At 40.1% G+C, this 27,486-nt stretch overlaps 1 protein-coding gene across 9 annotated transcripts in view; it reads right to left on the bottom strand.

The window, feature by feature from the left end:
* The window catches only part of RBM33 (RNA binding motif protein 33), a 108,462-nt gene that overhangs the window by 19,423 nt on the left and 61,553 nt on the right, over window positions 1-27,486 (bottom strand). For 2 of the 9 annotated variants that reach the window (XM_087730112.1, XM_087730134.1), the window contains exons 12-18: window positions 26,638-26,969; window positions 25,564-25,812; window positions 24,463-24,750; window positions 17,568-17,660; window positions 16,194-16,832; window positions 2,713-2,922; window positions 1,084-1,272 (exon numbers count right to left, since the gene is read on the bottom strand). In XM_087730112.1, the coding sequence (XP_087586238.1) occupies window positions 1,084-1,272; window positions 2,713-2,922; window positions 16,194-16,832; window positions 17,568-17,660; window positions 24,463-24,750; window positions 25,564-25,812; window positions 26,638-26,969 (2,000 nt within the window). Of the gene's footprint in view, window positions 1-177; window positions 308-1,083; window positions 1,273-2,712; window positions 2,923-11,546; window positions 12,054-16,193; window positions 16,833-17,567; window positions 17,661-24,462; window positions 24,751-25,563; window positions 25,813-26,637; window positions 26,970-27,486 lie in introns of those variants that run through there. The other 7 variants (XM_087730128.1, XM_087730115.1, XM_087730113.1 and 4 more) reach the window with 7 other exon arrangements.

The following is a 27,486-nucleotide window of genomic DNA, read 5'->3' on the forward strand; positions in this document are numbered from 1 at the left end:
AATGTGCTTTGGAACTGTATGAATAATTTCCGAGAGTACTACAGAACATGAAGGGACAAAGTATTTTGCGAGAGTATTTTTGCTTTCACAAACAAATTAAACCTCTCTGAATTGACGACCTAAATAATTCAGCATTATTCCATTTACTAAATTGGGAAGAAGCGAGGCAGAGCGTACATCTTTAGGAGAGCAGTGTGTTTTGCAACAGAGAGATGATCCCACTTATAAAGAAGTCTCACAGAACAGCTCCAATTCATGCATTGCATTTGTCTGAAAATGTTGATCCTGCCAAAAGGGGCACTCAAAACTGAAAAAAAGAAAGGAAAAAAAATTCTTCTCGTCTGTATGTTTCATTATTCATTGACTGATATTTTCAAACGTACTAACAATAAGTCAGACAGGGCCTCCTAAGCCCTTCAGTGCTTTGAAAAACCTCCTGTTTTCCTAAAGTCAGTTTAACTGATGTATCAGTTCCAGGAGGCAGTTTATGAACAGAAGCTTCACAGTGTGTGTGTGTGTTATAACCTTGCTCACAGGCCCCTCCTAAAGAGAACCTTCTAAAAAAATAAAGGATAAAGAAAATCCTTCAAAGGAGACAGTGTTTTCATCTGAAAAAGTAGACGGTGCTACATGGTACAAAATCTCCACTGGGTAGTGGTCATTAAGTGCTCTTACTCCCAGACTGCAATGACAAGGATTGGCAAACATTAATGCAAGTCAACCATAAAAGCAAGTACAGCAACCAAAAATATATTCACTTTGATGTGATCATTTAGCTTTAACAACCTCACAGAATGGATGTGCTGGTATTGTCTAAGAAAATAACAGATAGTACAAGAACTCCAAAATGAAGGAGACTCTTTTGCAGCAGGAATGTGATGGTTAGCAAAATCCTACCGTACGTCTCGTGTCGCAATATCATCATGTGCTTGTCTTTGCTACCAGGTGTAGCATGTGTGGGTGAGGGTGCCTTCAAACATAAATTACCAATAAATACACATTGTATTTAGTGTCAGGGAATTAATTGAGCTTTCCGGAATGAAAGCCTTTTGGCACAAAAATGATAAACCGAGGTTGACCTACCTGAATGGGTCCCACTGACATCAGCAGGTTTTTCAGTTGGACATCAGTAGTTGATGAAGAAAGCCCTTCAACTGACACAATACAGGGCTGAGGTTTGCACTCCACCACTCGCAGGTTCTGTTTATTTGGCATCAAGCGTCCTCGGCCCATCTGGCCTGCTACTCCTCTGCCTCTCCCGTGCATAATGACCTGCCAACAACAAAAGTAACAGTATTTTGATTTACTTACCTAGTGCTTCTGCTCGCTGCATTTGACAGACGATACAAAAGTTGGTGATTTACTTAAAGACTTGATTAAAGTACACGTTGATTTAAAACAGCTTGTTGCTGTTTGCCCATTTGAAAGGCCACTTATTAACATATTCATCCACTGCTTATACAAACCTCTTTTAGAAGGATAGCAAGTTATATATTGGGTTTTACATATATGCATTGCATTGAGGCTAAAAGCCTCAGCGTTAGGACAGATCAACCAAGCAATGGAGGGTCTCAGACCAAAATATATAACCTAGTTTTCAACACTGCTCACATCAGCAGCATGTGTTCAGCTCACATATTTTGAGTCTGGCCAAAAAAAGCCAATCAGTGATCCCTCTCCCTTTTCGCTTCTCAACCCATGGGTAAATTTAATGTACCCGCAAGACCAGCAAACTGCTTCAAGCACCTCCGCTCTCTACTGCTACCAACTCTCGGGCTGTTATCAGGATGGAGTACTCGCATATGGTAAATAACTTTAAAACAATTTTTTTCAAAGTTCCTTTCCCCCAAACCCTGTAGGATCTGGCACCACAGTATCCTCTGGAGCAGGAAATGTGTGGATTTAATTCTTGTAAATTAAAGGTTGAACAGTTGGAGAGAGGAAAAACAGCAATGAAACAGAGTAACAAACATTACACAGAGTTAACACTTAACATTGAGTTAACACTCAACATGGTTTCTTGATTCCTACTTGGAAAGTCTATGGAGGGTAACGACTTTTCATACTCCTCCGCATCAGCAAGGAAACTTTATCCTTACATGAAGCAGGAAGATTATGGCCAACAGTTCAAAACCAAGATATAACTTAAAAGCCAAAATACCAGCTATTTTCAGGGAGTGTGCCAGTTTGCAAATGCAGAAAAGGCACACGCCGGTGCCACCCGAATCCTCTCCCTACCTCCTCCCAGTGCACAATCAGTGCGAAAATCCAGTTACGAGATCACCAACTATTTTGAGCGATACCAACTTTGAGGACCGACCAAAGAACATCCTGCAACAGTCACTGTGTGCTCCTACGTATGCAGGAAACAGCCGGAATAAAAGCTTAAGCACGACTTCAGAACAACTCTTGGTTTTAAAGCCGGAAAGCATGTTGGGTACCATCTCCTACAGTAGCTATCTTGGGACGCACGCATTTCCCCCAGGGAGTACTGTGCTGGCCAGAAAGTCAGCAGATGAAACAACCTGCAGGCATCTCCAGTCTGTGCTGGGTACAAACAGGCCTCTCTAGATTAAAAGCTTTATATGCAATTATGCATCTCCTGGGTCATGCAGCCCTGTGCTAGCAATTGACAAACAGAATGCTAGTTATTAATAGAGCAACACAGCTAGACAGTAAAACTTCTAGCAGCAATATGCATCTAAAAATCACCTTTTTAGGTTGATGGATTCCCTGGATGTTTTTGACTCCTTGAGGAGCTGCTGAATGGATCTGTGCCTGCTGCTGCTGTTGGTGCTGCTGCTGTTGCATTCCCTTTGTCAATGTGACCTTCCGTACTGGCTGCTGTTTCGGCTCCGGGGGTTGTTGAGGCCGCTGGGGCTGGCCCTCTGGGTGAAAAAAGCCAGCATCCTCTCCCCCCTGCTGAAATCAACAACACAACAGGCGGCTCAATGTCCAGGCACTGCAAACCCTCGCCCTGAGCAGCCTCCTGCCACATCCAGCTCGCTCGGCACGCAGAGACCGCCCATCAGCTTGCCTGCTAAAGCAAACCAGCGGCCATGGCAGGCGTGGGCAAGGGCTCAGCCTGGAAACTGTGCTTCAGCCTAAAATAAATCCGTGGTATCTGAAGAACAGTTCACTTTGTTCAGACTTCATTATAATTACAATGCTCGATAATGTCTTTTCATATACAAAGCAGCAAGGTGTTTTCACCTCTCTTTCCAAATCATTCTTCCTTCCAGGGTTACATGTGAACTATGGTGTGCATTTTGGGTTTGTTTGTTTGTTTTTGAAAGAGACATACACATTGCCAAAGAAGGAGCAAAGAACAGTGAAGGCTGGAAGAACCAGGCAAATACTCTGCTCATCTTTAAAACTCCAATCTCTCTTTAGTTAAAAACTGGTATTTATTTTGAAGCGCATACTTATTCTGCCAGCTTCTATTCCAGCAGCCTTTTAAGCAGTCTCCTTCCTCAAACACTGTCCGTACTTGCAACAGTTCTTCCCCAAGTTTTTCTTTGTTTGTTTTATAAAGCTCCTATTAGAGATATTTATAATCACAAACGCAATGAAACACCACCTCAGTGCCTCTCTCATCCAATGTAGCTCTTTTCACTACATCACTCAGTGCCATCAAGCACAGCAAAAGCATAAGCTGAAAGCACTAAGAGAGAAATGATTCCCTTCCACTGCCTCTACCCAAACAGTTCAGTGTTTTCTACAACCAGACAGGTGATTCTTGAATTTGTGTCCCGCTGTCCAGACCAGATCAATCACTGAAAAACATCCCATGGAGCAAGAGACAGCAGAGGCCAACAAAAGATCAGGTACTTTTGCATCTATAAAGCACATCACGTTATTGCATGGTTTCAACAGCAGTATCTGTGCCTTGACTGGATTCCAACTTTGGAACTCAAATGCTAGTGAACGTTATAACTGCAGCGGGAAGGCTTTGTCTAAGGCGCTAAACAACCTCAGGTAACCCTGCAAAAGTTCTCAAATAGAAGGCATGTCCAGAGGAAAAAAAAAAAAAATACGAAAGCATCTTTATTTACATGGGTTTTTTTCCCCTTTCCTTAAATATTCACAAGTCAAAACTTCTTTTGCATCTGTAACATATGTCACAAGCCAGAGGGTTTCATGCTAACTGATGCGCTTCTTGCGGATAAGGAGACAAAATACAAGGCTGCAGAAGGAATAGGTTTGTGGTCTAAGAGCAAGATTATCTTTATTGAGAACATAAATCATTTCCTCTCTACCAGGATTAAACAAAAGCAAAAGAAACACCTATTGAGGACTGGTTACTAAGTCTCTTTGCTATCATTTGAAGATAAATAGTCCAGTACAGGTGATATGCAAGATAGTCTCACGTTTGCAAGTTCACAATTCACATCCCTAAATCAAGACCTCTTTAATATCAAGTATATGCAGGCAACAACTTCTCAAGAACTCAACCACTTAAATCCCAGACAAATCAGCTTCATCACCCCCTTGCACCGTCTACACTTCAAAAGCACAATCGGTCATAGAGAAAACCTTGAAGTTCTTCCCACTTAAGGGCTTTCATCCGCAGTGTCCAAAGTGAGAAAGCAATAGAAAACTGCATCTAGTTTTTCCACTTCTAATCACATATGTTTTTTTCTCTGCTAAACTGAATGTCCCCGTGGCTTCACAGAAAATTTTGTATATAAACCTTTGAGAGCAGTAACTAGTGAGAAATTATAAAGCTTTTCCTTCAGAGTCTCTCTCTTCAATTACTGCTCAAAAATATAAAAGCAACAGCTCTCCTCCTCTCCTGAAAAACCCAAACATACGCACACAAACAAAACCTTACCAGGAAACCAGCATTAAATCCTCCTCATTTTAGTGTTAGTTCCAATATCAGCATCACCATAAGCCCTATGCCCTGATCAGATAATTTCCTTTATTCAACCCTACAGCAGCTGGAAGATGATGAAACTAAAAGGAACAAAAAAATTCTAAGAGGAATTTAAATGCAATAATTGGGAGTTAAAATCTAATCTCTGCTAACTGCCTGCTGTGAAAAACAACCATAAATATTTGCAGCCATTTCTTTCCAAACCAAAAAGCCATCCCAGCACATAGGAAGAGCATCTGAGAGCGAAGCCCTCAGGTACAAACACATTGAACAGGCTCATTACTGAAACTTCAAAAGCAAACAATCATTTCCCATAAAAGGCTAGGATGGCCACCAACCACCCAATATTTAACTACTAAGCCCAATTATCACCAAATAAAACTGTATAAACTAAACACACAACTATGAGTGTTACAGGCATAAGCACACAACATCGGTTCACACCGATGAAAAATTTGACGGGGTTTGTTCCCTGCTGGGGTCTCAAATGCCACTTATGCGTTCACTGCTAGCATGATGCTCCTGAAAAAGTCTGAAAAGGTGGAAACCTCTCCGGACTTTTTAATGAATTAATACATTTCAGAAATAAGAAAACCTATACAAAACAATAGAGAGTCCACAGGGGAAGAAAAAGGGGATGGAGCAAGGTCTGCTTGTTCCTGCAGCAAGAAGGAAGAAAGAAAGGGCAACTGGATCAAACCCTTTCTTTATACTACTGCTCTGAACATCTACTGCTTTTTGAGATGACTTGCAGAGGGGAAGCAGAGATGAACCTGCAGCACCACTTCTCAAGAGAGGTCCGAGAGCAAGCGACTTGGTGCTCGAGGACTGACAGTGCTCCCCGCAAGCCAGCAATACATTGTTTCCCGTCACAGGTAGCCCTGGCTTCAGCTGAAGACAAAACCTGGTGGTTTTCTTCAGAAAATGACAACCAAACGTAGACTCCTAGGTCACTATGTGCCTAACAAGCAAAACAACACAGCCTCAGATAACACATTTTAGCACCCATTCTTTTTTGACTGGTTAAAGACATGACAGCGCAACGAGAAGCACTGTCTGAGCCAAAATGAACAACCTATGCAGTAGTATTTAGTGGCAAATTAGATTCACCACCAACATCATCCTTTAAACTTCTTCTATGCAAGACAATTAGCGGCTTCTTCAGGCACATCCATGAAGAACTAAGTCAAGCAGAACACCCACAAAGAGCTTTTAACATCTGGACTCAAAGCTATAAAACCTCAGAACATTACTTACAGGTCACACGCTCATATGAGACCGTTAACATTTTGGAGGAAAAGACATAGGATTGTAAAGATGACCGTACATACGTTGACTCCTGATTTTCACTCATGAGGTATACAATAAGCTGGCACCCAGAAGGTAAATCAAAACACAGAGCAAAGCTACAGGCAAGCAGGTAAGTGAACTGAAGCTGTATTGCAGAAGCTACCCAAAATGATGTCTAAATCATGGAAGCTAAATTGCCAGCACCTCTTCTACTTAAAATGTCTCAGCTCTAGCTCCTTTGAAATCAGCTTTTGTTTTTCCTAAAGACAATTTCTGTATTGCTCATTTTTCATTAGCTTACATCACTGCCCTCCCCAAATTTAAACATGTAGCAACAGAAGGAGGTGTTAAAAATTGAAGTCTTCTCTTGTCCAAATACATTTTTATCTGTTTTTTTTTTTTTTAATGTAGCATTTTGGGATGTACAGGGCAACACTACATTTTTGAGATGCACCTATTCATCATCATGGCCTGCCTCATACAATTTGATGTACGAAGTGTTGAAACCAGGTAGAATACTTCTCAGTCCACCAGAGAGACCTAAGATTGATGGATACAAGCTCTGATTTTATACGGCAAATGTCCTCTCAAGTCCTCTGCAGAAAAGTGAATTTCCATTCTTTGTCTGCAAACCAATAAAGGAAGAATGTTTTTCTGTTATTGCTTACTGCTTAATTTCTATATTACAAATCATTCTGACCTTCCAGTTCCAAATTTCCAAGTTTTATAAAAGGTCTACCTTCCTAACATACAGCCAGGAAAGAGTTCTCTTGAATGAAACTTTACCATTATTCGGTTAATTCTGGAGTAATGAAAATGCCTTTTTTTAAGTGGCAGGAGTTCTGTTTAGGGGAAAGTATAAAAACTACCCTTCAAATTTGAAGTACTGTAAGACTGTTAGCAGTGCCAAAATGACAAGTTAATTTCAAATACTGTGTGTAATTAAACAAAACTCAAAAGATCAAGGCAAAAGGATTTGATCTACCTGGTGAATGGTTTTCAGACTTCTACCGTGGAAAAGTCTGCACAGTTTGATCCGAAACTGGTCTAACAACACAGAGAAATTACACCATTCAATGGCCATGAATTTTAGAACCGATTCCCTGATACTTATCGAGGCTGTTTTGCAATAGTGAGACCCTCTCACTATACATATATAGATTCAGTGTTGTGTTTTGAGAAACATAAGACCATTCTGTCAAATATGAGATCACAAATTCTAAAAGCAGAATTTTATGAGGGACTGCTTGAATTTAGCAAGCTGAAGCTCTCTATCATAATCATAATGACAGTTTTACAATGAAGTTTATTTGCCACCAACATTAGCAGGACAAATTTATTTATAACAAATGCTTTAAAATGTACTGATAAAAATGCCTATTGATACTGTCAGAGCTGCTTGCAATTTGACAGATCAAATCTTATTTTCATTCTTAAACCCCATGAAGGAATGGTATCACCAACTTGCATTCTGTAGTGAGCAAATTGATTAATCCCCCTCTATAGAAATCTCAACTCTTGATTACACCTATCAGACGTTAAGCAGCATTATTCTAGAGTGACAACACTTGACAAATTCCCAAACCATTTTTCTCAGCCTTTGTGGCCCTGCTAGCTTGTATTAACCCTGATGAAAAATTAATTTTCCTTATCTTCGGCTAAACCCCAAAATCCAAATCCGCCAAACTGGCAACTCTTTCTGTAAAGGTATTATGAAAACCTCTAAAAGATTAATTGCATGTCTTCAGGTGACATTAAATTAATTTCTGTACTCGTGACAGACATTTGATACTCCGTACTGAGAGGACAGATAACATTGTCAGGATACACAGAAGGACAGTGGTGCAGTGTCCCAGGGCAGCCTCTTATGAATTCTCCTTTCGATAAGGCCATACTTCACTGTCATTGGCACTGTTAGTGATCTTGCAGCCCATAGACCTCACTGCACAGGTTTCTATTAACTACGACAATGCTGTGTCTATCCATGTAATCTTTATAAAGCTAATTCAAAATCACCCAATAGTAAAGGGATGTGCATGCCGGATAAAGCACTTAAAGGAAATAAACTCTGGTTGATTTGTGTAAAAATAACAGAGAGAAGCAAAATGTTTTCTCAGATGCACGAGCATGATGAAAGTAGCATGATGAAAGCTTAAATCTTGCAGGGAAATCTCAATCCAAAAATGTCTTGTAATTGATTTCCTTTAAGAAAGGAGAAACCCCCCATCTGTTACCAGTTTAAGTCAATATTTCTAGAAATCGGTACCTCTACAGTATCACAGTAGATAAGAAGGGAAAAACCCCATCCTTTAGGTTATTAAATTCATCTTCACTTCAAGGACAAGAGAAATTACTATTCATCAGCTATGTAGTATGTAAACTTGTATTTTACTGACACTGCAATTGACTACAGTAAAAAAGATAGACATCTACACAGACAACTGCGAGCCCCATGTAACAAAGAAAAAAGCAGTAAAGCAAAAACCATGTGGAGCAAGAAAGACTGTCATCTAATACATACGAGTATTTTCTAACCACGATTATCAGAAATGTATATTAAAGACAAACCCCCAATAATTAACTATTTCTCTTCGACTGGTGCTCCAAATGCTTTACCACTTTGATACGGCCAGTTGACAGACCAGGGACCTGGGAATAGGAAGCCTAATCATTTGCCAAATATCCCACGACGAAGTGACATGACCAAGCACTCTTTCTGAACAGTTGAAGATCTGTTTTCAATCTGTCAAATGCCAATGGGAAACACCTGGAGACCTTTTTAAAGGCCTTCTAAGACCTTTAAAAGTCTTTTTTTTTAAATTCAAGAATAGCAGTACTTAAAGAAACTCCTGCTCTCCAGCCAGGCTAGAATACACTATGAATAGAAAACTCATCATTAATAACTGGCTTAAGACATACTAATGGTCTAGTTTTGACTCAGAGTACACACAGAAATAAGCTACAGACTACAGAAGTGGTAGAACAACCAAAGCATTCCCCATTCACACCAGAAAAAAAAAGACACTTCTGGTGCTGGCCAGTGAATTATGGGTTATTTTTCCCAGCCTAAAACTTTTGCATGGGGCAAACTTACCTCAAACAAGAGCACCCAGACTAAGCAATAAATAAAATGCAGAAACAGTTCCCTTCCTGGGATAAAAAGACACTGCTAAGCTGCTTCAGCGAGCCATGATGTGATTACTATCTTCTCTTCTGTGCCTAATGGCGTACGAAAAGTCAGAACAGCGAGAAGGAAACATCTTGTAAAAAAAGCAGCTAACTCAATTTAATCCCATGTACTAACAGAATTCTTACCTTAAGTATCTCCTCATCTGCCTGAGGAGAACTAAGGCATGGAGAAGGACTGGCCAAAGAGATGTTAGAGAATCCTAGCCACACCCATGCTACACTGAAGTTTTACCAGGAACGACAGAAACACAGTTGATCAGATGTCAAATCACAACATGTTTGTCTAGTACAACTACTCACCAGTCCATTATGAAAAAAATACAAATTCTGTGTTAAAGGTATGGCAAAATCAAGGTTCTGGACTGGATATGTATAATACTCTCAGAATTACAGACAGAAACATAAAAATGAAGGTAAAATACATGTTAGATGTCAATAAACACGTTTTTGAGCCATTTCCAGACTCCAGGATAATTTTTTGTACAGAGAATTTTAGCGAGGACTGGACACGCAGAGAAATCACCAAGAGAAAAGGCTCCTGTTGGAAAATATCAGCGATTCAAAACTTCTGACGGCCCAAAGCTCCTGAAGGAGCATTTCTCAGCCGGACACCAGCCATGGCACAGAAAGCCAGTACTGAATATCAGAAACTGGTACAACTGGAGCTTCCCTTCTTGTGCCATGTCTAGTTTTTCTAGTTCATGTTCCTTGAAGCTTAAAACTAATGGCAAGTTGAATCCCTCTGCTGTGTTGCCCTAAGCTCCCTGTACAGTCTTGACATGGACAACCTGCTTCACCTCCCTCCCCAGCCACTTACAGTAGCAGGATTCTCCCGACTCGGAGCCACACCTCTGTACTAAAGGTCTATTCCAAGTGCTCAAACCTGAAATACCGTTTAACAAAGGCATTTGTGACTTCTCGAAATAGTAAATTTAAATTGGACAAATCTGCGCGTTTCCCTCCCAAGTTCAGAGATTGCAATCAACCGATTTTCATTTGAAAACTAGCTCTTTCTCTTTGTAATGTACTTTAACAGTTACAGTTGCCTTTAGTCATTTCCCATCATGAAACTGGGCTACTAGACACTCTAACACCAACATCGTATCGATATGAATTTTGCACTATAACACGATGGCAGAAAAAGTCTCCTTTGAGACTTAACATGAGCGACAAGCAATACCAAACACCTTGCTTTCAGGGTGTTCGGGAGGAAGCAGCACTCTTCAACATACAATTTAAAAGTCTCCTGAGGAAAAGGAGAAACCTGTTCTGCAGTCTGTAATAGGAAATACTTTATTGCACTTTAGTTCCAAGTTATCCACAGCAAAGTTAAATTCAATTTAGGTAGATATCTCTTCCCCCTTTTGAGGATTTTATTACAAACCCATAAAAAGTACTATCTGCGTCTGGTGTGGTTGTCACCTTAAGTCCCTCTAGTTGCTAAGTGTGTCCACACATGCCCTTGTATTTCATTTTCCCAGTAACCAAATATGCCCCAACCAGTACAGCACAGCCCGCCTCACTAGCCCCAAGCCACGAAATACTCTGTCTCTAAGGGACCATCCTCACTGGAGGTCTGGGAGGACAGGGCTTATTGCTCATTTACAAATGTTTCATGAAAATACTACGCCTTTTTCATAACCTGAATACCACGGGGCTCCCTGACTTCCTTTTTCTGTCTTTTTTTTTTCTTTTTTTGTTTTGTTTGTTTGTTTGTTTGCTTTTTTTGAGGTGGAAGTAAGAAATTCATGTCCATTTGTGAAATATTTCCAGAGTGAAATCTTGCAGGTTGTGGCAGGCGAAGTCCTTTTTCAACGGCATTAGGACTGCTTCAAAGGTCTGGCCCATTTTGATACTCTCTAAATGACAAACATGGCATCTGAGCATTCAGGTACCATGGTTTCTGCAGCTCCTTCAGTCCGCTCCTGATAGAATACGGACATATCCGTACCTCCTTCAAGTACTGGGATACGAATAAACTGCAATGCCATTCTGCCTCTTAAGTAATAGTATGGTATGCAGCGAGAGTTCCTGCGTTGTTTCTCGCAGCCGGTAGGGCTGCAGAGCCGGGTGAAGGGCTCCCTCAAGAACTTGTCACGCAAATGCCAAAAATCTTAGTGTTTGTCATTCCTGACATATTTAGATGAAAGGCGCTATAGAGCTTTCAAGTCAAATATTTTAATTAAACTTGAACATACACATGCAAGCAGAAACAAGTACAAACATTGAGCACAGTTGGTTGATACGGTTACATTATCAAACAAGAATCATCTTAATCAGTATCTTTTTCCATATTTAGAACTCCATATTCGTCTCTTACACTTCTTAGTTACTCTAAAGATGAATAAAGTTGTCTATCTTCCATTCCAATTCTCTTTTTACAATCCGAGGATGTTTTTTGTGATAGGCTTTTCAAACAAAAAGAACTTGCCAAATCTTTCTTCAAGCTTTTCAGATGAAGCATCATCTCAGGTTTTCAGCAATTATGATCACTAATAAGATACTGCTTCTAATCCAACAGGGAACACTTAGATTTTTATGGATTTTTATACATATGTATTTATGAAAAAAGCTCATTGTGCAGCTTTCCACAGAGACAAAAGATTGGTGTGTTCTTGGTGCAGCATAAGAACCAGCATTTTCAGGCTTTTGGGACAGACACACATCTCTCTGAGCATGGCAGGCCATTTTCTGGCTAGAGAGAAATCACCCAATAACAATATAAGATGACTGAATGATACAGAGATTTTAAGATATTGCCATTTCGCACAGAACCTCCAACTAAATGAAAAAAACATGTTCAGCACATTTCATATGATCTTAAGATATTTAAGGTTGTAGCTGGCACAAACCTGTTCTTCCAGGACTAAAGACACGTCTAATATATTAGCTTAAGGAATTCAATTGCACTTGGTACTGGAACTATTTACCAACAGACAGATCACAGAGAACCCAAATGAGACCACCACAAACAGCCAACGTGTTAGAAACCATGCTCCATCAAGAGGGAGTGAAGGACATGAGCGCTCAGAAACAGTTAAGAGATCTTTAAAGAGAGAGACAGCCATGAAGAGGGATATAAATTCTTTCCCATGCCTCTTGAAGGATAATACAATTATTCATAGATTCAAAATTGCAGCAACAAAATATGGTTTGGTCACTGAGAAAATTGGCCAAAGAAACCTCCAATAATGAGATCTCAGAAAAAGGTTGGTCAAATCTGTCAGGAATGCTACAGAATTCATTCTCCCTTCAAGACAGAATAAATTATTTCTATGGTCCTTTCACCCCTATTTTCTATATTTTTATGATCACATTCTTAAGTGATTTTTTAGGGTGTTTCTTCCCAACAAACAACATTCTACAACCTCACTAAGTTTATTCTTATGCCTATCTTTAGGATTGACTTCAGGCTCCTCACCAAGCCAGGCAAATCTCAGATGTTTTCTTAGTAAAATATACTCGTACGAATACTCAGCAAATGTGCTGAACTCCCTATATCTGGAGAGGATGGCTCGGAAGACATGCCACACAAACCATAAAGCAGACCAGATCCATCAAAAGACTTTTGTGCTTCCATGAAAAAACAACCCCAAACCTCAAAAATCCACCTGCTAAACAAGCACTGCCTCATTTTCCAGGAACATAACATTAAAGGAATAATTAAAATTGAGAACTATTCACTGTACTGCCATTCCTGCATAAATTACAGGAGTATTAGAAAGGGATGGGCACATCAGTATTGGGGGGGAAGAGAATTTGTTTTAAAAAGCATCATACAATATCTAATGATGGTACCTAACATATGTCTGGTACTTAACATATGTCACCTTGACATGCAGACTTAGTCTGACATACTGGAAATGCTAAATCATTTTCTAGTTTCTTTAAGTATAAGAAGCCATAAATTAAGGCATCTTATGCATCAGATTAAGTGGACAAATGAAAACATTTCTTGGAATTTAATTAGTAATTCTTACAATTCCATAAAAATACTTAAAAAGCAAAATCCTCTGAACAGAGAATTTTGTGGAAACAGATGAAAGACCATTTTATCTTCTTAAGAAACAAGGGATGCTTCTACCTGGAGGTCAGAGATCCTCAGTAGTGCTGCAGTGCCCAGCAACACAAATAAACATAGTTAGAAGCTGAGACTGGGAAAGATATTGCCCACAAGAGAAGAAACCATTCTCTTCTGACAGTATTTGTACACCATAAATCTCACCAATACACCAAGTACATCTCCTTGACTGTTAAACAAAAAAACATCACCAGCAATGCAACACTACTTAATCCTGTTCTACAGATGGTCCTACTCAATCTAGAACAGTCCTTGCTACCAGCTCCTGTTTTAGGTCAATTAGCTCTAGATAGAGTTAGTACGGGTCTGGCCTCAATCAGCTCCTTCAGCTGACAGCTCTACTGTTGTGCTGTACCATGGCTGGCAGGCTGAAAGAGAAGGGACTTTCCAAGTCTCTACCAACACGCATATCAAGAGAGTTTCGAAAAGGAACGTGCGTTGTGTCTAATCGCAAGCCATCTCACTCACACATGGGTATTCGAAACACCTCTGCACAAAAGAGCTCTAGAAAGGAAAAAGGGTATAAAGCGATTAGACCGAGAGCAATGGCAGGGCTGCCTAACTACAGGATCAAGTCAGAGCGTATAGGTAAGAGATACCAGCCACCCCGTCGGCCAAAGGCAGGGAATTAGAGGAAGCACTATCACATGCTAAGGAGAACAGCTAAGAAAAATGAGATTTGGCTTTTGCTTTATATTTAGGGTTGAGGCAAAAGCTGTGACAATAAATAAAGCATGTGGCAGGAATAAACACTAAAAATGGAAACTAAATGTGATTTGTGATCTTTATAGTATACAGAGTGCAAGCAGCTTTTAATTCTTCTTTAAAATCCTGTCAAAATAGACAAGATTGGTCCTCCTGCTGCTCAATTTTTTCTTTTTCCTTGTGTGGTCAAAGAAACAAAGTCATAGATTCAGCTTGTCACTAACTGGTTAAAAATTAATCAACTATCTTGATCAGTGTTAAACAGCTAATTGCAATACTTGCTTTTATTCTTCCACAGTTGGAAGAAAAACTTAAAATGTCTATGGCAATACGGAAGAAGTAACAAAGGCTACATGTAAAGAACCTGCTTTACCTTGCTAAAACCTCGGTAGCTGAAAGTTAAGAAGGACAGAGCAAATCTGCTTCCGTATACAATAAAAGAGGGGTTACACATGCATTTAACGAAGCTAATTGCTCTTGCTTACCATAAGACTTATTGAAACAAATAACTTATGGTTTTCTGAAATAGAGCATTATGATAAAAACTATTTCATTGAGAATGCTAGTTTGGGCAGTGATACCCATTTGCTATGAAGAGCTGTATACAGTGGTGACTGGCATTGTTTTGTCTCACCACATAATAAAAAGTTGTGCACAATTGCTTTATTCAATTATTCATGAGTAACAAACCTGTCATACCTCTTGCAGGCCACTGGGATTCCTGCAGATATACTCAAAAATAAATATTTTTAGCCCAACAGAAGCAATTTCTTTGAACTTGTACTTTATTCTTCTGTACTTAAGTTACCATGTCTGAGGAATCAGACATCCTCCAAGTCAGGTTGTCATCAGCTCTATTTAGTCAATAACATCCTTTATGTTAATATTGTGAAAGACCACACGGTCATTACGCAATTCACAATTTTAAGTGTATTTAAGTTTTATGAGCTGAAGAAAAGCATTTATAGAAAGTCATTAAGACTTCGGCATTTCAACTTCCTCTCCATTTCTACAGAGTAAAGCAAAGCCTCCAAGGCCTTGTTCAGTCCCTGTTAACACACTGTTCACTTCGTCACAGATTACAGCAGTTCTGCAAGTTTCTCTAATTAACGCTTTGAATAATTTAAGAAGCTTTCTTCCAAAAAACACCTCCAATATACCACAGCATTAACCCACATCACATCCTTCTTTCTTCCTCAGCGTAAACCCAAGGACAGATTTCACACTGATAACACCATCTTGCTATGTCCCCTCATCCCAGTTTCTTCAGAGCCGTAACAAATTAATTTGTCTTTTCATTAAGACAGAAGAAATTTGGTTGAGATACTTTCTAACCAAAGCCCCAGATCTTAAATATGCACACTGCCATCAGGACCAGCATTGCTAGTCCTCCACAACACTGGTGCTCAAGGGACACTCTGCAGATAATAGACCCCTCATCAAAAGATAAGGAAATCTCATTTAGATGCAGAAGTGAACTGGTAACAGTTTAAACCCAGCCCCTAACAGAAAGCATCCCTCTCCAATATACTGCTTAAATTAGTTTCACAACACACTTCCCAAGAAAATAAAAACAATCTTCCCTTGAGTAGAGAAACCACACTAACACCAGCACCTGCACACAACTAAATTAGGTGGCTTTAACTACCAACTAAGCAGAGCCTAGCTTTTTAACCGAACCTTAAAAACAGCCATCCAAATCCTCTTCTCTGACCAATTATCAGAACTGCCAACTGTAAGCAAAAGGAGTTCATTTGAGGAGTCTTTCAGACTCAAGTTACAATGAACTTAAAAGAAAGGCATATTATATTTCAATGTGATTTCAGTGATAACTGCCTGGCAGTAAAGCATTATAGCAAACATCAGTTGCTGAATAACTGCTAATAACTTACAATTCTGAAAATATAAAATATGGATTATTAGGTCTGCTAAACCTGCTACCTCCCTCGTCAGCTTAGGCCCATTTTTTATTTTGGGATTACACGGTATGAAACACACAAAAACAAACGACGACGACACACACACACGAGATGAGCCTTGGAAACTTACCCCTCCTGACAACTTAATCACCCTGACTTTGCTGCCGACATGGGGCCCATCTCCACTACCACTGTTTGTCCGCTGCATGACAGTCCTTTTCACGCCAGGTTTCAGTTCCTGGGGCCTTGCTTGTGCCGAAGCCACTCGAGCAGCCTGTGTCGTGGGCAGCGATGCTGCAGCAGGTTTTGTCTGTAATACTTTCTGCGGTGTCTGAGGCTGACTCGGAGGTACTGTCCTCGTCTGCCGCAGCTGCTTCACTGGCTTCATCTGCTGTCCTTGATACTGCATATTCGCCCCGACCTGTGGGAAATCTGTGGGTTTGGGTTGGATATTTGGAACTACCATATCTTGCTTTTTAACAAGGAGTCTGTTTTTCACATTTTGCCTGGTCTGTAAGCCAGAGTGGGGTATGTAAGGGCTGCCATTGGTGGGGAACTCAGAGGAGTCGTCCTCCTGCTGCATGTAGGACTGTTGCGTAGAAGGTTGCTGCTGCTGCTGCTGCGCAAGTCTTTCGAGCAGTTCTCTCTTTCTAGCACCAGCCTGCTGCTGCCGTCTCAGCTCCTTCTGCTTCAGAATTTCTTCTCTTAGACGCTTCTGCTCCTCTATCTTCAAACGATACAATCTAGTTTCTTCGTCTTCCTCTGGATACTACAAAGGAAAATACAAATGGATTTATAAAATTCTCAACAAATGCCCAGCTTGGTCAAAACATTAAATTTTGTTTCAGATGTCACAAAGCTATGACTCTCTGAAGAGCTTTTTAAATTATCCCTGATACCAAACTAAGACTATTAGCAGAGTATATCTACTGGTAAGGTTTATTTGCTATTCATTACAGACAAACAGCTCAAATCTTGTTTAGGACTTAGATACACTACTTCCTAGATGGAGGGGGTGGGGGGAGAGCTTTAATACCAGTTGAAAAATCTTATCAGAATACTAAAAAAAAATAAAATTAAGTTTTACAAATTGGAACTCATTTAGAAGTTTCTAAAACCAATTAAACTATTAATATAATTCAAGATATCAAAATATGTTTCAAATGGAAAGTAACAATACGGAGGCAACCCACTGTCACACAGGTTTTATCTTGCTCTTTTCTGACAAAGTAACAAAAGGTAGGGTGGTAAATGACCTGAAAGGCCCTGATTAGAACTATTGATTTTTCTCACAGAATTTTCAGCCTGATCTCAAACTCATTTGTCACACAATAATTGGTTATAATGAACAGCGCAAGTCAATCTCTCTGACCTTGAACTCGTGCACTCTCTTCAGAATCAAAATGTTCCCAAATGCAGTGTTGGAATATTAATGGTATATAGAGAATGCCTTTAATATTCCAGCCCTGGGCCCTTCTGAAAGTATTACACACCATCAAATAACCTTTCTAAAGATTCTCCAACTTTGGCACAACAGGTTCTTATGAAAAGCTGTATGAAATGGGTAAAAGTCAAGGAAATGCAGACTCTCATCATTCTAGAAAAAAAAAAAATCAAATTGCTCTTGTGATACAAACACATTCACTTTTCAAAATTACAAGGCATACTTTTTCATTATGTTATTTTTGATTTCTAACAGTTTGAAATATTAAGTTAGAGACTTGTAGAGACTGCTTACAGATGGTAACGAGCATAACATTCTACTCTACCCTAACAAAAACAGGCTCTCAAAGTAACAATACTTTGCATTTTGGTACAGCATAAAGAATGCTAAAACATTTCTCACATACTAGGAATCCGTGATGAAGTTATTCACCTTGCAGTAACTGGGTGCAAGCTCTTGTCAACACAAATGCCATTTTTTGCACATACAGGACCCAAATGTGCAACAAATTTTTTTTTTTTCCTTTTTTTTTAAATTCAAGTGCTTTTATCCCTGGTACATCCCAGAATCCTCCCCAACCCAAGGAAAAAAAGGGCAGAACAGATCCAACCATAAAGTTTGTTCACAGATATAAAAGCCCAGTAGAGTAGCATTTGTATTCGCAGAATCCAGATGCACAAATCCTGAACGCTTGTTTCCTTCAGATATAACTGCTTCTTCCCTGAGCACCTACTGATAGGGATTATTCCCACAGTGACTAAGAAATAGCTGCATGTCTCACGCTAGAATTCAAGCCTAAACAACGGTTAAAGTAAGACTTCAACAAAACTGGATTTTTTTTATTATTTTTTTTTTTACTATGGGCTATAGTTCTGAGATGAGGTCTGACACTGTCCTTTTTAGGAGAATGATTCATATACCAAAGGGTTCTGATCTTGCTCTATACTTTTCAGACTGCGATGGTAATGATTAATGGCTAATCACTGTAACAACTAGATTACAGGTCTTCACTGATAGATGGTAACAGGAACGTACTTCTACAAAGTAAAATGGGCAGTAGTAAGAGACTCAAATATTTCATCTTAAATTGAAAACTGGAGATGATGGATTGTAGTAAAATAAGGCTCTTACAAAATACAGCAAAAGGGTAAGACCCTTAAATATAGTTTGCATAGGATGACAAAATACAGATAAGCTCCAGATAGGAGGAGGATGTGCTGTTATGCAGATCCTGATGCAAAGAATAAAATTTTCAGTCACTTTCAGAGACAGTAAATATCTCAATTACTGAATTTGTCCAAACACAAGACCTCTTCCACTTAATGAGTTAGTTTATTTACTTACTTTGCTTTAGATCAGAATAGTCTACATTTTATCTAAATGGGTTTGATAGATGCCAGTGAGCCAGTACCAAATTTACGTTCGGAGGTAGCACTGTGGGTTTTTTTCTCTTTATTTTTAATCGAGGGTGTCAATACCAGCAAGAATCTGCATGAGACCAGCTCTTCTATCAGCTGTCCTCTATTATCAGGGACTTGTCTCCTCATATTATCATCTAACCAGTTCTGAATGCCTGGGAAGATGTAGATCACAATCCAGTAAGTACAAAACACTAACTCAAAGGCTACATATAGCAGCACAGAGATGCGTACTTTGTGGCACACTTAAATGAGTCTTGCCAGCAGACAAGGAATGAATGTCCTGAGGGACTCTGACCAATACATCTGCGCAGCAGGGACAGATACACTGATTTCAACTACACTAGCAGTAAACACAGAAGACAACTGACAAACTGTATTACCAACACAGATGAAGTTAGATGAATGCTTAGTAAAATCTTCAGGCAACTTGATCTCAAATATAATCTGAAATTTTCCTTTCAGGAACTCAGTAATTAGGAAATCAGTACAGATCCTATGAAATCAATTCCTTCTTAAAGGGTAAGCTTTGAAATCAAGGTCCAAGAGCTCCGAGGTTATAAGACAACTGCAGATCAGCCTGTTAACAGGCTATAGGTACCCCTAAATCCTTCACCTACATAAGCAAGTTGCTACTACTGTTAAGTTCTCAGTAAAATACCCTTGCAGGTAGAGTAAGACCAAACAATATAAATGACCCTGCAATCATTAACAAAGTGTTCGAATTAGGAAGTCAGGTTTAATTGGAATTAGTTGTGCAAATCACCCAACAGTACAGATTCAGAATGGGCAACAAACTCCTCACTAGGCTGAAAATGGGCAGTTATATCCTCTGCTGCTCAGGTTTAAGAGGACCTTGTATATACTACACTATAGTGTGTGTGTATATATATGTACATATGACCTATAGTACATATAAACGACCTATCCTATGTAATAAGGAGCTTCATCATACAGAACAGGCAAGACAGTACATCAGGTCAAGATGGGAACAGCACACAACACCTATTGCTAATGATTTTTATCCCATTAGTTTAATAAGTCCGGTACAGATTTCTCCAACAAGCAGTAGCACTGCCAAAAACAAAAAAAAGAAAGCAACTGGGAGAAAGTAGATATCCTTCAAAGATGTCAAAGTTCACAGCTTGTGTTTGGAAGTATCCTGCCAAAAGCAACATTATCTGTAGGTGAAGAAGCAGAAGAACTTGAAGCAGCCTTTTTCCTAGATAACCTCTTGACACTTCACCTTTTTCTGTAGAAAACTCCACAACTTGAAGAAATGGTATATTGTAAGCAGCTCCTCCTGTTACAGGAGGCTACAGAGTACAAAGCCAGAGATGCAAAGCAGTTCCCTTGGTTTTGTGGAGGGTTTTTTTTTGTTGGGTTTTGGGGGTGGGTGGGGAAGGTTGGTTTTGTTCATTTGTTTTTGTTATTGCTGTTTAGGTTTGTTCAGTTTTGTTTGTTTGTTTGTTTTTGAAAGTGGAGATTCTCATCTGCCTTTGAACAGTTCTCGAACAAAAAACTTATTTCATTGCAGTTTGAAGGGGAGACCAAGCCTTAGCTATAGGTTTTCTTCTGCCTTAAGGTCAAAAGAGGCTTTGATGGAAAGTGCCAAAAGAAGGTGTTACAGGCTGCTTTTCCAAGTCTAACTGAAGAGCAGCAGTAAGAAAAGCAGCAGTTCTACAGCATTCTCCAGGAGAACTTAGAATGGCACCGTTGATTAAGGAAAAGAGCAAAGACATGCTCTAAAACAAGGGTTTAAGTTTTCTACTGTAATTTAAGTCCTAGTATCAGTAGCTTGCTTCTTATATAGTGAATAAAAAAACCAAACCCACACCTTTTTAGACGTCTGCAGGCTTTATTACTAGTTAATAGAATTAAATGCAGAGTCATAAAAACCAGATACTATAAGTGTTCTGGTTTGCTATCAAGGAGCAAAAAAGGAATCTTGCAGCCAGGCTCACTTGTGTCCCTCGGCAGAATGGGTGCAAGGACAGAGCAATCAAAATGGTTTGATCTGTGGCACCTACACAAACCTGTTCAGCAGGTTTATCTTTACTTTTTCAGTTGTAACAGAAGAAACAAAAGAGGCTAGAATCGTTTGTCCAAAAATTTGTGACAAGTCTTCATAAAAGGTAAGGCCAGATCCAAATGACATCATTTGGCTTCTTGTGTTCAAAACCACAAAGTATCTTCAATAAAGGCACCTGCATACACATCACACATTTCACATTACTGATGACATCGGCTCCTGAACCCCAGGAAGGTACGAGTCACCCTACAAAACACAGGTGCTGTGCATCTTGGGCAAGCAGGAAGAGAATTAAGAACAAGGTTACAAGTTACTCTGAGAAGCACACTGCCCTCTTGCCATCTTCTAACTGGAAGAAGATAAGAAGAATCTTCTAAGCACAAGACAGGAGGCACCATTATAAAAATTTGGAAATCAAAACTATACTGGAGAAAACTCAAATTTAGACACGTACAAATTTTCAGGTAGTTAATTTCAAAAAATATGAAAAGATTTAGATAGATTTGCTCCAATAGCAATGTAGCAACTATTTTCCATATTGCAAGTCTCTTTAAAAAAAAAAAAGAAAACAACAGAAAACCCAACAACCCAACTTCAAAATTTACTGGATTTGGGAGAATGGAATGTGAAGGCTTTCTTTCAGTACATCAGGGACATTAACTGCAAAGTAGTTGATAGTAACAGTAGTAGTAGATACTAAAAGTAGTAGTATCACTACACCTGTGATTATGCAGCACTCCACTAATTTCTCTCCTGTCCTGAGCTCCAATATCCATTTCTGCTAAAGAGATTCACTTCACCTTTCTACATTCCCTCCCTTCTTTAAACTCAAAAATGCTTAATATTGCCTTAATTCCTCTTATCCTAAATTGACCTCAACAATTAGGCCCACAGTCATCACCCATGCTTTCCTATGTCATTGACAAAATGATTTTTCAGACTGAGGATATGCAAGCATAAATCCTGGAGAGTAACTGCTATTCTAAACGGACAAAGGCATTTCAACTCAGTGTTTTGCAGCCTCACAGGAACAGGAACACAAGCATACCATTAGTAAAGTAGAAATACAGTTTTTAATCTTCTAGTCACTCAGGTTGCAAACCTTTCAAATATCTATTTTGAAGGTGAGCAAAACCTTTAATAGCCAATATTGCTATTTTTTTTGTGCTTCCTGAATGACAGGGCATTCATAGATATGGCCACTGACTCGTTGGGAAGAAGGATGCAAAGAAAAGTCTTAATAATTTTCCAGTTGAAGACACTTGCAAAATAACCTGCCCAATTCAGTTATGAGCAATACAGCTAGAAAAGATGACAGAACTTAACTCTTTCTCATCTTCACAGGAAGCAAAAGAACAGGACGAAGTTAGCTAATTACAAGAAAAACACACAAAAAGACTGGAAAAAATTATAATCTACCTAAGGGGAGAAACGTAATAACCTACATTACAACAATAGTGAAGAATACAATCAAATGCTTGGAAACGAACATTACTAGCGCAGCAATGCTGTTTGTAGAAGTGACAATAAGAGGCATCAGTGAACAAGGCTATCGCAGCGGCACAGCTGAAAAGGTACAACTGCTACTACACCGCTGTTTGCAGCGCAAGGCTCTGTTTCAAGCCCGCTTTAAAAGGAGAAGCGTTCTGCGTGCGCACACATTCACACAGTTTTCTAGTACTTGCTAAGTGCATCTACAAAGGCTTTACTTTTCTGGTTAAGAATAGGAAACACTAGGAGACATCACCTTTTCCAAGGCAACTTTTTTTTTTTTATCCTGTTTTGCAAAATCTTACGTGAAACAGGTATCAAAGTGTTTTCAAAGATAGCTTTGACATAGAAATAAAAAGAAAGCTTTATTTGTAACACCAAGAATTCACATGAGTAAGATCAGTTAGTCTTATAACTACAGGTTTGTTAGAATATGTTTAAAACTTAAAATGGAGAGAACAAGATGACTGCTTTGTTTGGATTTTTTTTTAATTCATTTGATTAAGAGGAGTGAAAAATAGTCATTCACGTTTCTAAACACTGACAGAGATATTTTGGAACTAATGCCTTAATTTTCATATGACTAAACTATAAAAGAACTATAAAAGATGTTTTAGATGAGGAGGCCTGTAGCTGATTTTCTTCAAAACTTACCTTACTAATGTCCTGAAAGACAGAGGCTTCTCTAAGAGGCACTGCATTTTCTGTGACTTAGATTATTCCAAGAGACTGAACTGAGGGGAAGGGGATTACTTAAGTCATTTTTTCAAAAAAGATCAAAATTAAAAGCTGAAAAGCTGAAATAAGGATTTTTTTTTTTTTAATACTACCATTGAAAAGCAAGTGCACAGGAGGTCAAACACTGCTGGCTATGGGTTTCTTTTGTGCCTCATTTGTGAAAATTGGTTATGACCATCCCTAATTCAAGAGCAAGATGAAAAGCTAATTATGAGCAGCTTAAAGGGAAGACAGTATTATCACAACTAAAGCTTTCAAAAGTTGTTGAAGAAAACCTGGTCCTTGAGACAAGATTAATGGTCAACTAAACTATAAAGATTTACAGTTCTGCTCAGAATAACCTGACACTCGGAAATGATACAAGGGGCATTTAGCCATCATGTTCCTCTGGTACCTCCTGATGTTCAGGATTAACGGCACCATCAGTGCGATCCTACCCACTCTCTCAAGCTAACAGCACTCATGGAGAGTCTTCTCCAGCTTCCAGGAGGATCTGCGCAGGGAGACAGTCATCTGTTCACACTGCATGATCCAGTGGAGCCCAAAGCACTGGCATCTCATTTTTCAATTGTGCAGAGTACCAGCAGAGCAAACAGCATAATTTTCTCCAAAATGAAAAACCTGAGAGCATCTCCTATTTTCCGTCACATCAAAAGGTTTCATAAAAGAGAGATTTTCTTCTTCAAGAGCAAGAAGCTCCATGGACGATGCAGTTGCAACCTCCTGCTCAAGACCCTAGAGGAGACTGGGCAGCCTAAAGAAAAACAGCATGAGGAAGATAGCTCTCTTAAATAGGCCTTTTTTTTTGAGCTATAAAGCATCATAGGAAATGGAAGGGAAGAGGTTTGCTGGCTTAGAAAGAAGTGATTACCTGAAGAAAAAAAACAAAAAACCAAAACCAAACTGATTATAATCCTGGAAGACAAAAATGGACACGATGGGCATTTCAGAGGCTTCTGTCTTTGATGACGTCTACACAACCTGTCTTTTCATAGTAGAAATGACTCCTCCTCCTGCAAAACAGACTCACCACAGCCCTGCCAACCTTCCAGACTTCTTTTTTTATCAATGGAGACTGGTTTTGCTATCACATTAAAGAGGAAAGTGCTACTCAGAAGGGAGGCCTCTAGTGGCACCAAAAATACTGGGTGACATACATTAAGTGTGCTTACAGTTCACAAGTCAGACTAGAAAAGTTTTTAAAAGGTGGGAGCTTTTTGTTCGTGGTTTTTTCTTTTTTTTTTTTTTTTTTTTTTTTAAGAAAGAAAAGCCTTACCTCTGGTTCAGATTTTACTTCTGGTTTTGCTTGGCCCACTGGTGTGATTGCTTTAGCTTTCATCTCAGGCCTTCCCTGTGAGTTTCCAACACCAGCTACAGATTTGGTGGCAGACATCGTGCTGGTAATGGGTTTGACCTGAGCAGCGGGGGTTGAGGTTCGCCTGTTGTTGCTCATTTCCATAGCATGCGATGGTGCTATCGGCAACTCACGCAAGTTACTATTTCTTGGAGCAGTTGACTGTAGCTGCTGATTTGGACGCTTGACAATATTTTGTGATGGTGTATTCTGAAAAGAAAATTTAAAAACCACAGACTTTCACTACAAACCAGACTAAAGTGTTTCCTGTTTCACATTTTCATGATTCAGTTAAGTTTGAGGGGGAAAAAAAAGCTTTTCCAAGAGGCACAATATTTTTCAATGTGAAAAAAAATTACCAAAACGAGAACATTTTAACAATGTTTGTGTTTTTCTTTAATTAAAAGCAAAACTGAATCTCACTTGTTTAACATCTTTCTCAGAAATTGGCTGCACTGTATGATTTATTTTCCTAAGCAAAGCTGTTATTCTGAACTAGAGTCACCTTGTCTTGAGCACTGCTTCTGACTGTTCTGCTACCCCAACCTACTGGAGCAACAGAACATGCTGCACTGAGCAAACTCAGGCACTATCTCAACCAGAAAGCTTATTAGCAGTGGTACAGAGAGGCCTTCAAACTGAAAGACAGTGTCAGAGAACTGGGCTGCAACACAATCACAGGCTACCAGCAGTTTTAAAATCTTACTAAGCAAATCTATCCTCCAAAACCCCTTTATTGCCAGTTCTTGGGCAACTGCATCATCTCTTACTGGACCCAGATCAAGAAAAACACTGAAGACTGGAGGAGAAAAGAAAAAGGGAAAAGCTACACATGCTATTTTTGAATGTAGGTTATAAAATGATTAAGGCAGAAAAGGAGCAAGAAATGGTGAAAGAAAGTGACAGAGCAGGATGGAATAAACGGGACTCAAAAACCATGCTGGTTAGTTTTGAAACCTGTGCTTACATGCCTGTTACCCACGCAGAACTACGCATGGCCCCACTGATGTAAGTGGTACTTACGTGTCTTGGCTTCATTGGACCCTGTCGCGGCTGACACTGCATCCTGTTGTTATTTGGCTGCTGCTGCGTGGCCTGCATGTGAGGCCTGAACTGTGGCTGGTTCATGGGCATCAAGGGCTGTGGTGGCCCTTGGAGATGATGATGGTGTTGCTGCTGCTGCTGCTGGTGATGGTGCTGCTGCTGCTGCTGGTGATGGTGCTGCTGAGGCTGAGGTTGTGGCTGAGGCTGTAATGGAGGATGCAAAGGACCCTTCACATAAAGAGAAAGATTGGGTTTAGCTTCAAGGTAATAAACTCCTGAAAAGTAGCCCCAGGCTCCCAAGTCCTCAAAACATCTGTAAGCAGCTATGGACTGGGCTAAATCAAGTATATACTGAGTATAAACCAGACTAACAGAAGCTGCGCAAGGCAGTTCTACACTTAAACCTGTGTTAAGTCAACAGCTGAAGTGGAAAAAGACAAATGCAAGGGTTCCTGCCCTCTGCCCCCTTTTGTAATGACTTGTAAACTGTTTGGGTTTTGGTCGTTTTTCTTTTTTGTTTTCTTTTTTTCCTTTTGTTTTTCCCCCAACATCACCAGACCACAGGATTTCCCGACGTTGAAAACACAGACACCAGGAAAAGAACCCACACAAAGCCCACCGACCACGCAGGGCCCTTCACATCACCCTGCAACATCCCCAAAACATTGACCCGCTTCAAGCTTCGATTCAGCTTCCTCCCGGGTTTGCGGGAGGCCCCCCGGCTCCCTGCCGGGCTCCGCAGCTGAGCGGCAGAGGGCGCTCCCGCCCTGCCGCGGGCTCCGCCGGCCGGGGCCGGGGCTCCGGGGCCGAGCCGGGGCTCCGGGGCCGGGGCAAACACTTAAGGAGGAGCCAGGGCCGGGCCGCAGGCTCACTAGCGGAAATACATTAGTGCTGGCAACTGGGGAGAAAATAAATCACTTTTAAATGTTACAGGTCCATCTGCCTCCTACCTGTAATCTCAAATAATCCCACTTTAGTTACGTGAGTCCTGTAAGCCTACAAGGGGCCACTCGGCATGTTCCTTGTAGGCCCCTTCCCGCTGCAGCCCCGTACCTGCATGCTGGGCTGCGTGTGTGCGGCGAGGAAGGGCTGTCCGGGAGCCTGCAGGAACTGCTGCCTGGGAGGGATGAACGGCCGCGGGTTTGCTGAACCCGGCTGGTTGAAGTGGAGAATCCCCACGGGACCTTGCGGCTGCATGTTCGGCCGCACCGGCCGCTCCCTGGGAAACACCGGTTGCTGTCCCTGCTGATTGAACGCTGGCCCAGGCTGGCTGAACGGCATCGGATTTTGGGTAGGGACAGGGTGCGCGCTGTTAAGAAGCGGTGGAGGTGGCGGTGGTGGGGGGCTCCGCTGCTCGAACAAGTGATGGCTTGGAAACCTCGGATCTGTGGGAATCAGGTAAGTACTTAAATGACAACCTCCTTGGGACACAAACACACTTTCAAAACACAAAGCTCTATTTTGACTTGGAAAAGTAACCTGAAATTTGTAAAAAGCAAAAATCTTATGAGATGTTTTAATTTTAAGAGCTACCCTCAAGGTTACATTTCTCTTGCTTCTGCCACCTGTGTATAAAACGAACTGATGCTTGAAAGATCAGCGCAACTGGTAATTCGCCTGAATTAGGAATACCTTTTAGGAATTCTATGAAATCAATGAAGGATTCCAGGGATTAGAGTTTAAAATATGCAAGAACCCACAAAATTTTGATGCCATTTGCCAACCAGATATTTAGCAAAGTTTTATATATTGTGTGTGTGTGTGTGTGTAAAATATCTATAAAACATACATTATATATATGCACATTATATATATATATATGCGTATCTATATATACACACACACTATTTTGTTTGCTATGCTGATACATTTTAGCTAACCTTAAGAGATTTCTTACAGTAC

The sequence above is a fragment of the Nipponia nippon genome, unplaced genomic scaffold (assembly GCF_047370975.1).
Source record: "Nipponia nippon isolate SJK-2023a ecotype South Korea unplaced genomic scaffold, ASM4737097v1 scaffold_1, whole genome shotgun sequence".
Taxonomy (NCBI): domain Eukaryota; kingdom Metazoa; phylum Chordata; class Aves; order Pelecaniformes; family Threskiornithidae; genus Nipponia; species Nipponia nippon.